The sequence below is a fragment of the Ailuropoda melanoleuca genome, chromosome 2 (assembly GCF_002007445.2).
Source record: "Ailuropoda melanoleuca isolate Jingjing chromosome 2, ASM200744v2, whole genome shotgun sequence".
Taxonomy (NCBI): domain Eukaryota; kingdom Metazoa; phylum Chordata; class Mammalia; order Carnivora; family Ursidae; genus Ailuropoda; species Ailuropoda melanoleuca.
In genome coordinates, this window is record NC_048219.1 from 31,414,343 (window position 1) to 31,426,418 (window position 12,076).

The following is a 12,076-nucleotide window of genomic DNA, read 5'->3' on the forward strand; positions in this document are numbered from 1 at the left end:
TGTCACATTGCAGGAACCTAACTGCTATTTGTTGGCTGAATGAATGAAAGCTAAAATAAATAAATAATGGAAAGATACTCTGATGAAATGGAAACGATATCTATTTAAGAAGGCTGGAATTAGAAGCTGTGGTGAATTTCCTTTAGCAACTTGGGGGCCCTGAGTGGGAGGGACTCAAGGGTCTCTAGCTGGTGCTGAACAGTATGTTGTAATCAGTCCACTCCAGATACATTATCCACTATAATGTGTGTGCCTGGAGATTAGGGCGTGGGTCTTACTGAGCTCTGTATCCCACGCCCTGGCAATCTTTTTTTTTTTTTTTTAAGATTTTATTTATTTATTTGTCAGAGAGAGAGAGAAAGAGAGACTGAACAAGCAGGGGGAGAGGGGCAGAGGCAGAGGGAGAAGCAGGATCCCCGCTGAGCAGGGAGCCTGATGTGGGGCTCAATCCCGGGACCCCACGATCATGAACTGAGCTGAAGGCAGACACTTAAACGACTGAGCCACCCAGGCGCCCCCCAGCTGTACCTTAATTTTGATGATGTCTGGGTTGTACTGCACCGCGTCTCCCCACTCCTGCATCAGGTCCGCCGTTGGCAACTCCTTATATGCCAGGGTGGTGATGTGCTCACTTGCCCCTCCCCGCACAAGGACCACCAAGTCATCCACCATGGTGTTTCTCTTGTTTCGGTCTGGAATGGACACAGAGACCTGGCATGTCAAGGGATCCACTTCAGCACCTTGGAATTTACTGCCACCCAACCAACAACGTAATTACCACAATATTTATTAAAGTCATTCTGGAGGTGCCAGGGGACGAGATGGGTTCCTGCCAGTGAGGAAGTCATGGCGCAAGGGGAGAAAGGCAGCTCTCTCAATCTTTTGGACACAAGTTGGGGGCAGGACGAGGAAGGGACATCTATAAATGCCAATCACTGAGTCTATGGAAGACAGAGAGCTGATGGACAGATAAATATATATATATGTGTGTGTGTGTGTGTGTGTGGATAGATAAGTCATAGATAGGTAAATAGGTTGACAGGGAGATGAGTTGTTGATCATTAATGTGTCGGCCAGTAATCTGTTGTACATGTATTAACTCCCTTATTTGCAGATAAGAAATCTTAGGCGCTAAGGGTGAAAAGGTTTATCTGGGGAGCCCCGCTGACGCTCTAGACTATAGTGCTTCTTTGTGTGGGATAACAGAGGTGGGAACATTTGTAACAGCTGGGCTTCATATGGGATAGATACCCACTAAAGTGTGTCTACTATGAGATGATTACTATTTTGACTTCCCGTGGAACTTCCCAGAAAGCCCTCAATCACATCACAAGTCCTTCTCATTCTAATCTCTCCACGTACCAAATGCCAAAACAGGTGGTGTCAAGTGACCACTCAGCCCTGAGCCTGCAACACCTGAGGACTGTGGAGAGGGAGTTTTGTACGTGCTGGTAGTGGGGTTCAGAGGTACAAGCATTCCAGAAGACAGCTTTGCAGGAACTAGTCCAGAAAAAGTACATAGTCCACAACCCAACAATCCCACTCCTGGTGCATTCCCTGAGAGCCCCTTGCACGAGTGTACCAGATGGCTGCGTAAGAATGTTCACAGCCCCAGTGACTGTACTTGCTCAAAACAGGAAGTGACCCAAATTCAACAGCGGCATGGACAAAGTGTTACATTCATACAATAAAATACTGTGCAGCGACGGAAATTAACTATAGTTATACACAGAAACATGACGTTGAATGGAAAGAAAAACAACCAAAACCCAGAACTGAATAGATTACATTCCATCCATATAAAGTTCAAAAACAAGCAACAGGGGCGCCTGGGTGGCTCAGTCGGTTAAGTGTCTCCTTCAGCTCTGGTCATGATCCCGGGGTCCTGGAATGGAGCCCCACATCAGGCTCCCTGCTCAGCAGGAAGTCTACTTCTCCCTCTCCCTCTGCTGCCTCCCCTGCTTGTGCTCTCACTGTCTCTCTCTCTCTATGTCAAATAAATAAATAAAATCTTTAAAACATACGAAAAAAAGGCAAACAACACTAAGCTGTATTGGTTAGTGATTCATATGGTGGTCAAGCTATTAAGAAAGGAGGGATGTGTTTAATACAGAAGTAAGGATGGTGTTTTCACCCAAAGGAAGGGAGGAGTTGTAGTTGGCAAGGGTTCCAGGGTCTGGGCAATGTTCCATCAAGTGACCTGCATGGGGGGTTAGTTTATAAGTCTTCTTAATTTAAAAAAATTTTTTTAAAGATTTTATTTTTAAGTCATCTCTCTACAACCCTGAGAAAAAGAGTCGCATGCTCCACTGACTGAGCCAGCCAGGTGCCCCTATGAGTCTTCTTCCAAGAGCACTTATGTTCTACGCATGCCTCTCTTGCAGGATGTATCTTGCAACCCAGCGCCACCAGAATGAACAAAGAAACAGTATCAACCACACAGCAGTGACAAGTGCAAGAGTGTTCTAGACCAGCAGTTACATTTTTTTTTTTTCCTGTTGTGTTTCAGCTGGGGAACTCTTTCTCCACCCATCCCAGGTTCAAGCTCAGTAAGTGAAGCAGGTAGAGGCTTGCTGCGTGGGCTGCCGCAGAGGTCACAGACTGGGTCCCTGCTGATCGGCCTCTCTCTCCTACTCCACTTGCTGCAGCGATTCCCAGTTCCCTTGAATGACCTCCAGGTTTCCGGCTCCCAGACACTTGGAGCTACATCCTGGCTTCCATACCCCCTCCGGTCTGGTCTCCCCGTCCGGGCTCCGCTACATGACTTACGGCTTCGGCTGCTCTTCTAGTCTCCGTCCCACCCATTGTCTCAGATGCGGACTAGCCTCCTCCACCTGCCCCCAACCCCGGCCCCCTACCTCCAGCCGGGCCCACTCTCACCCCCCAGAGTCAATTTCCATTGTCACTTTCCTCCTGCCTTAAAAACAACCTTGCTGCTTTACTCCTCCAGCGGCAATCGCCACGTTCCCTCCCTCCATGCTCCAGACAGGGTTTGGTGCTTATTACTGCCTCGTCATTGCTTCTTTAATTGTCTGCCTGTTTCGTGTGAGCACCATGAGGATAGGAGTACAATTTTATTCATTTTTGTTTGCCCAGCATATTGTAGGAGCTAAATAAGTTTTTATTGAATGAATTAGTTTTTTAATTGAAATGCCTTAGAATATCCGGTGTTTGGCCCAAAGAGAGACTCAGTTTTGGGGATGCTAGGAAGGGAGAGATGATGAGCACAGAAGTCACATGCCCCTACCACTCACCTCCTATTTCGTTCAGAATACCCCGGCATATGTCCACCGACACACCCAGCTTGACATAGACCACCTCAATGCCGATGCCAATTCTAAAACCATTCTGGGCACAGGCTCGGACATCCTTGAGAGAGTAATCTGAAGGAAGCAAGAAAGAGACCCATGACCTGGAGGTAATTCACCCTGTCCCTTTTCCCGTCATCGATTCCAAAGGCCTTGCCCTTCCTGGATGTCATGGGTCCCCCAGGAACTCAGGTTCAGATAAAAGGGTGGCCAGCCTGGTGACCGCAATAGGGGTGGCTGCTGACATCAGCGTGGAGACCTCGTGAGAGATCGACAGCAACTTCCCCTGAGGGTCCTCAGAGGCTCTAAGGCTCTTTGCTGCCCCCCAAAGAGAGGAAGTGCTCAGAGTCGCCTTCTAAAAATGTGGCTCCTTATCAAAAACCTCTAGGGATTGATCCCGTCAGTCGAGGTTCCTGCCATGTGTCCCCCTTCCCCTGACCCACTCTTCTTTAATTTTGGTGATAGAAGAAAGCTTATTCATTAATTGATTGAGGTGATGCATTTAAAATGTCGGTCGAGGACCTGGCAAAGAGAAGGGGCCAATTCCTCTTCTTTCTTTCTTCATTTTTGGCTCATTTCCCATTTGTTCCTCCCTAATTCTCCTCAAGGCAGCCTCCCCTCCGGGGCTTGCTGAAACCTCGGGTGTGACTTGTCGGCACTTTGAGGCCAGGCAAGGAGAGGAGAACAATTCTGATTCCTGGGCTGTCCCAGTGGTGTTAGTGTATTCCCCCAAAGCATGTTCCCTGAAATACAAATCTCACAATAGCATTTCTTGTAATATGTGAACTAGTGAGTATTACAAGAAAAAGTGCTTCTGTGGTCAAGTACGTGTGACCAATGCTGTGTCAGAGGACGTGGAGAGGTCATTTTATGGCAGTAGGCTCCTGACTAGGCTAAAAGTGGGATCCATTATATGTTTCCCCAATTTATTTGATAACAGAGTCCCTCGCAGGAAGTGGTTTGAGGAAATATAAAAAGCGCTTTTGAAACTAGTGGGATGGAGGAAGCTCTCCTCGACCTTAGTGAGACTGAGGCCACCCTGGCTTAAATCCACATACATCACAAACCATGTGTCCTCCTGCAAGTACAATGGACTTATAATCAAGCCGTGGCTCTGCCACTGTGAACAATGTGACCCAGGGCAGGTCACCTGGCAAGTGCCACATTGGAGGAAAGAACATGGGATTGGGAAGCAGGAGTCACACCTTAGGCCTGCCGTTGGTCGAGAGTCCTGTAATTACAGTGTAGGGAGAAGAGAGTGTGGGGGGGGGCAATGGGAGGTGAATATTAGTTGGGAGGCTACTGTAATAATCTGTGACCTCGTACTTAAAATGTGGTTTAGGGATCTGCAGCATGGACATCATATCAAAGCTTGTTTGAAATGCAGAATCCTGAGTTTCACCTCAAACTTACTGATGGGACTTGCTAATCGACTAGAAGGAAAGAAATAGAGTCAAGGTTGACTCCTAGGTTTTTGGCTTGAGCCAGTGGTTAGATGGTGAAACCATTCTGAGATGTGTGTGGCTATGGAAGACACAAATTTGGGAAAGAAAAGTGAAAGTTGACTTTTGGGGCGTGTAAGGTGGGGCTGGAAGTTGGACATCCCAATGGTGATGTCAAGGAGCCATTTGGACATAAGCTCTTGGGTGCCGGGAAGTAGCCAGGGTGGAAAAAGACATGGGAATTTCTCCACACGTTGGGGGCATTTAAAGCCATGAGCTTGGGGGCTGTTGTCTAGAGACAGTAGTTGTAGAAAAGAGGACCGCCCAGACAGAGGGATGGGTGGAGGGGGACCCGCATTAACAGGTTACGGACAGGGGAGATCTGCAAGTGAGACTGTAGCCAGGGAGGGAGACAGGAAGTAGGAACAGAGCCTATAACTCTTCTCCTACCAACGAAGAGAAGCCTCTCCCCACCACCTCACAGAGCTCACGTGGGCCCCGGCGGGAAAGCCACGGTCCCCTGGGCTGTGTACCTGCTCTCTCCATGGCCTCCTTGTTCATGACGAGCGTGTATTCGTAAACGCCCCCCAGCACAGCCTCTGTGATGTAGTGGGTCCCGAAATCACGGAAGAGATCCCTGTACTCCCCATAACTGTACTCCAGGGGCAGCGCCTTGACTCTCTGAAGGAACTCGTAATGGAGCATGAGGCTTCTGGGTTTCAGCTTGTAACGTGCTATTTCAAGGTCAGACCGCGCGTGCAGAAATGTGCTTTTCTAAATGAAATACCAACACGGGAAAACCAGACCTTTAAAGTTAGGAATCTGGAACGAGAAGATGAACTTTACAAATACCATCCGACGTTCTTGGCCTGGGGTCATCACTCTTATGATTCCTTGAGGATGCTTGAGGGAAGACGGGCCTCCTTGACAAGCTTTCATTTCTCATAAATATTCCAGTGTCCTTTCAGCTTGGGAGAACTTGCTCTTAACTCACCTCCTCAGAGCGGCAAAGCAGGAAAGAGAAGGGTAGGAAGCCAGAGGCAGACGTGGCAGGGAGCCCAGGTGCACCCGGGGCCGCTCTGGCAGGGTACGGGGCCTGCCTGCCTGCCAAGGCAGTCTCTTTGTTTATGCTTTTCGAATTCTGAAGGAAGGCCACTCAAGAGTGAGACAAAGTGGTGCTTTAGGAAGGCGACACATTGTAGCGTACGACAAGTCAGCAAACTACAGCCTGCACCCGCATAAGGTTCCTGGTATTATAAATGGGGTCTTACTGGAATGCAGCCATGGCCTGTCGTTCATGCATTCTCCATAGCTGCTGTCGCCCACAACGGCAGAGCAGAGTAGCTGTGACAGAGACCCTAGGGCCCTACAAAGCCTAAAATATTTACTCTCTGACCCTTTACAGATAATGTTTGGGGACCCCTAGTGCAGGGGCCAGACTGAAAAAGGGTGACGCCAGGTGAACTGCAAGCATCCAGGAGATACTAGTATAATCCGAGGCGAGAAGCTCCTATGCTGGCGTGTAGGCGGAGGAAAAGGTAAGAGGGTGGGTAATGTCCACGAGGCACTTTCTGCACCAATCTTAAAACTTACAGCCAGTTTGACCTATCAGTTCTAGAAGGCCATGCCAGCTCCCATGGTGCCAACTGCCCGGGCTTCTCATTGCTCCCTGCCTTACGCTCACCTCGTTCTAGTCCTGTCCAACAGACTCATGACTCTCCCTTCTTCCTTACCCTTCCAAGCAAAGCAGTGCTCTGTTGGTGATTTTTCTAAATATTGTACATTTCCTCTCTTGCTTGGATGCTGATAAAAGCCTTCCCACTGATCTCCCTCCTTTCTCTAGCCTGCCTTCACTGTTCCAATTAGAGCTGACTTCTTAAAACTCTGAGAGTCTTACACACATGCCTTGTCTCATTGTGCTTCATAGATACTGTGTTTTCTATAAATTGAAGGTTTGTGGCAAGCTGTATCAAGGAAGGCTATTGGCACCGTTGCCCAACAGCACTGGCTCACTTCGTATCTCTGTGTCCCACGCTGGTAATTCTTGTAATATTTCAACATTTTCTTCTTCTTATTTTTGTTATGGTCATCAGTGACGATGACTTGCTGAAAGCTCAGATGATGGTTAGCATTTTTAGCAGAATTTTTAATTAAGGTATGTCCATTGTTACTTCAGACATAATGCTATTGCACACTTAAGAGATTGCTGCATAGTGTAAACGTAACTTGTGTGTGCACTGGGAAACCACAAAATTCACTTAACTCACTTTATTGTGACATTCACGTCATTGCAGTGGTTCGGAACCAAGCCTGCAGTGTCTCCGAGGCATGCCTGTGTTATGATGGCCCTCTGGGCTTCAAACAAAACCCTGCATTGGCCCTCTACTGTCTCCAGAATAAACTCCGTTCCCTTCCTGTGAACATAAGAACTCACACTCCGTCCCCTGGTGGTGAGGTGGTCCTCCCCATACCTTCCTATTTCCCGCCACCCACACCACACATCAGCATCAATCCAACTTCTCACTGTTCCCCGAATCTGCCTTTCTCTTCATAATACAATTTTGCACATGCTGTTCCTCCTGCCTTAAATGCTCTTCCCTCCCTTTTCTGCCTGATGCCCATCTACTTATATTTTAACCCCCTGCTTAGCTGCTGCTGCCTATGTGACACCATCCCTGAATTTCCCAGACACCCACTCCATTCTCCGGGATAGCACTGCGCTTTGCTTCTATTGCCTTTAGAGCACATACCATGCTGTATTCCAGCTGATACAAAAAACTAAGCATTAATTATCTGCATACACATTTGCCTCTCCTCCTAGACTGTGAGTCTGACGGCAAGAGTCAGGCTGTATTTGTCTCTAGACCCCAAGTCTACTATAGCGCCCAGAACACCGTAAGCACTCTATAACCGGCTATTTGAATCAGGGAGGTGGAGGTGGGATGGGGAACAGGAGAAAGGGAAGGAGTAAATGGATGGCACCCTTTGTTTGCTCTCCAGCAAAGTACGTTCCTTCTCATGAGTCCCACCCTTCATCACTATATTTCAGCCTTAAGCACCTACTAAGTGCCATCCTAAGTCTGAAGATGAAAGAAACAGCCTGTGCCCCCAAGTGGCTCAGAGCCTAGAAGATAAGGAAAAACACACAAAGACTGTAACATTACCGCTAACGTTTACTACTAATTCTCTGCTGGTCGGTATTTCAGCAGCAGAGACCTTTCTGAGCCCCTCACCACTTTTTCCTCATATGAATCATTATAGGTGACTTGATCTCCTCCGTGTTCCACTCAGAGCAATTTTCAAACACATCGCACTCATGCTGAAAATGCTCAGGGATGAGAGAATAAAATGCACCTTCCTCGCTCAGGAATTTGAGGTTCCTCAAGACTGCCTGTCACCTGCTTCTCCAACATCATATCCCATTACTTCCCAGTCCAATTACTCCTCTTCCACCAACTCACGGGCTTTGACCTTCATCTCACAGGCAAGGGGGAGCAGGTGACATGATTAGATTAGTATCGTAGAAACGTCTTTCTGGCAGCACGTAAGTCTGAAGGGGCAAGTCGGGAGACAGGAGACCCCTCGGGGGGCCAAGCAACAGATGCCAGGGTCCGGGCTACTTAAGATAAAATCAAAGTTAGATTAAGAAATATTGGAGAGTGACCCTGAAGGATTTGGTGGCCAGATAATGTGGAAAGGAGGAGAAGAGAGAGAGAGCAAAATATGATTCTGAAATGCTTCGCCTGGAAAAGTAGAAGGAAACAAATGCTATTTAACACAGAAAACTGGGGAGAAAGAGCTTGCTCTGAAGTGTCCGTGAGGCAGTCAGGTAATGATGCCCATAAGAGGGTGCGATGCAGGTCAGAGCATAGCAGAAGGTCGAAGCAGTGACAACGGCGTGTGGCTTGCCCTGGTGGCAGTGGGGCAGCGGGGACAGAAGAGGTCACCCGGCGTGGTTGAGGGATAAGAAGAGAAGATGGCCACAAATTAAATAAAGAGCTGGTGGGGGGATTAGAATCCAGAAGGGGAAGCGATGAGGAGCGGCAAACAAGCAGGAGGAACAGGCGTGTGATGGGGTGGTCGACTCCACCCAAGGTCCCACGAAGTCAGAGAAGAAGAGGTCTTGGGTGACATTCTGGAGGGGAACTTCAGCTCAATGTTTAGGATGGGAAGTTAAACGGCTGGGGGCTGAAATGCCTCCAGAGATGATTGGGTCTGGAAAAGCTACGATCTCATGCATAATGAAAACCAGGAGAGGGGCACCTGGGTGGCTCATTTAAGCTCAGGTCAGGATCTCGCATGGGGCTCCACGCCCGGTGGGGAGTCTGCTGCCCCTCTCCCTCTGCCCCTCTGTGCTGTCTCTCTCTCAAATAAGGAAATCTTTTTTTAAAAATCTTAAAAAAAAAGAAAACTATGGGATAAAGCTCATTAGAAAGTGTGAGAACATAAATACAGAAGAAGAAAATAACTAAGTATGTACCACTGCCTGGCCTTTCTAAGAAGTAAGTCCATGTAAGACCGTGCTGGTTTTTGCGAGAAGATTTTCAGGACAACAGAGATATAACTGGTTGCTAGGCCTGGTAGTAACGGGGTGCACAGACACATCTGGGCATGAAAATTCAAATGGATACGCAGAAACCAAAGACCAGCAAAGGGTACTTACAGTGTGGGAGAATCGTTTGGTTCTGCTAATAAACTGCTTGCCATTACCACTTGCCGTGTTGAAACCAAGTTCAAATATTCCAGGTATTTTAAAACCAAAGCCGAAACTAGACACGCTTGCTCTTGTCTCTGTAACGTTATGTTCGAAATCTGAGTACGATTCATACTCTGTCAGTGCAAATTCGTATTTGCCTTGGGTCTAGAGGAGGAAAAAAGAAAATGTTTCGAATTTTATCTGACTCACATCAGTTCCACACAAGTCAACAGATATCCACTGTATTCGTACGGTGTGTAGGGCTCTCGACTAGAGGCTTTGGATACAGGAACCTCAGGGCCGACTGTGTTCCCCAGCCCCTCAGCTCCCAACCTAGGAGGACAGACAGACTATGGGCAAAACTCAGAGGTGGGGACTTGACTTGGACTCAGCTGGGGACTTGGGGACTCGGCTTAGGCAAAGGCGCAGAGGTGGAAAAGAACAGAAATGTATTCGGCAACGTGCAGGGATTCCAGTGCGGTCGGCCCAGAAGATGCAACAGTGTGCTGGCATCAAAATGCTGAGGTGTTGGCATTACTGGCTCTGAAATCTGGATTCAATCCAGAGAGAGCCAACATGGGCACAGCTGACCCTCTGGAAGATCATTTGGGGACATCGCAGGGGTTGGACTGGAAGGGATGAATCTGGGGTCAGAGAGGCAGGCCAGGGAGGAGGCTCTAAGGGGAGAGCAGCTGACCTCTGACCAGGTCTGGTCAAAGCTGGTGCAGTGGGGATGAAGTGACACGGAGGGAAAGTGCCTTCCAGAGGACTGAGAAGAGCCATTTGCTCAAAAATCAGTGCTCATTGTTCTGTGCATAGGGGAGCTGCCAAAGATACTGCCTTGATGGCCTTGGAGGGACCTGTCCCCAGTGGTCTCCACCCCCACACGTCGGCTTCTGGTTGCCTGCGGGTCGCATAACACTCAGCTGCTGAGGAAGGGAGCAGAGGGATTCCCAGTGTGGCCTGAGGTGGAACGTGTTTTCCAGTCGAGCAACCTTGGATGACCGACTTGACTTCCGTATGCCTCAGTTTCTTCCTGTGTCCCACAGAGACGATGGCTGTTCCTCCCACTGGGTTTGTTCTGAGGACTGAGTCCACATGGAGAAGACATGTACAGTGCCCGACACGGCCCTCAGAAAGCACTGGCTCTGCAGAGGGGAGACTTACGACGTGTGTCTTGCCGAGTCGGGGCTATTTTAGCCAGGATGATAAATGGCTGCTCTGAGATGCTCCCCTGAAAGGAGAGCCCATGGGGGTGGCCGTGGGCCTGGTGGGGCAGGCTGTGCTTGTCCATGTCTCTTTTCTGGCCCATAAGGATGTGCGGGGAGAAGAGGAGAGGGAGGAGGAGCAAGTAGTAACCCAACCCTCAGGAGAGCATAATTTTAAAAGTAGAAACTCTCCTCAACTACTCCCTCGTACGCAGTCCAGCCCGCTCATGTGGCAGATGAGGAAGCTGGGGCCCAGCATGGAGAAGGACCTCAGCCTAAAGTAAGACTGGGACGTGGGGCACAGCAGGCCTGGACCCCACGTCCTTCCCCTGGATCTCGTGTGTGTGTGTGTGTGTGTGTGTGTGTGTGTGTGTGTGCGCGCGCGCGCGCGCGGTCAGAGCCTGTCCCAAACCCCACCCTCCGTGAGCTATGCTTGGAAGTTGGCATGTTTGTAGGAACACGGGCTCACATGGTGGAACNTGTGTGTGTGTGTGTGTGTGTGTGTGTGTGTGTGTGTGCGCGCGCGCGGTCAGAGCCTGTCCCAAACCCCACCCTCTGTGAGCTATGCTTGGAAGTTGGCATGTTTGTAGGAACATGGGCTCACATGGTGGAATATGTGATGACGAAACAGCTTAGCAGAATGCCTGGTTCTGGTAGGCGGGGACTTGGCAGTAACCACAGGAAAGTGGTTTACGTCCCAAGGACGCCGTCCCCTCCCATGGAGCCACGTGCTTCCTGTCTGTGTTCCGCATTGACACATGTGGTCTCACTAATCCTCTCCCACTGAAAGGCTGGGAAACTGAGGCTCAGAGCACCCAGGCTGACTCAGACGCTGTGCTGCAGAGCCCCCCCGTCTGTGGGACTCCAAGTCTGCGGCTTACTTCCATCTTCCAAGGAAGGAGGCTCTGACGCCGTCGCTCGCGTAGTTCTGCTACTATGACCCTCGCTGTGACGGCCCGTGGCACGCCAGCCCTGCCACTCTGTCCTGAGGAAGGAACTGTCCACTTTACACATAAAGAATGGAAGCTCAAAGAGAAAGAGTGATGCGTCCCCGCTCCCCCAGCTCGCAGCTCCAGGCTGGTGGGCTCCCTAGTGTGTGCTCCCCCCGTTGCCCTGCAGAGGCTTCCTGGCTGGCACATACCTGTGGGTCGTAGCTGTCCACATTGTAGGGCTTCCTAAATCTCGTGTTGAGTATGTAATGGGGGGAGCATCCACCGGCATAATACCTGTGATCGAGTACCGGGCCCTCAAACCTGTTGGTGAACAGATTTATCCTGCAGGGAAGGCATGGAAAGCGGGGAGAGGTTAGGGCCATCTGTTTAGGTCATCTTCACTGGCAGACCCTAATGAGGGAAACCCAAACTCTCTGGTACAGCATTCAAGGTCCTCAGTCTCTGGTCCAAGCCAGCTTTCTGGCTTCAT

General features: G+C 49.5%; 1 protein-coding gene across 1 annotated transcript in view; it reads right to left on the reverse strand.

The window, feature by feature from the left end:
* C8B (complement C8 beta chain) overlaps positions 1-12,076 on the reverse strand; it is a 38,594-nt gene that overhangs the window by 11,373 nt on the left and 15,145 nt on the right. The window contains exons 5-9 of the mRNA XM_034653269.1: positions 11,796-11,928; positions 9,414-9,611; positions 5,284-5,524; positions 3,255-3,383; positions 529-692 (exon numbers count right to left, since the gene is read on the reverse strand). Of these exons, the coding sequence (XP_034509160.1) occupies positions 529-692; positions 3,255-3,383; positions 5,284-5,524; positions 9,414-9,611; positions 11,796-11,928 (865 nt within the window). The remainder of the gene's footprint in view (positions 1-528; positions 693-3,254; positions 3,384-5,283; positions 5,525-9,413; positions 9,612-11,795; positions 11,929-12,076) is intronic.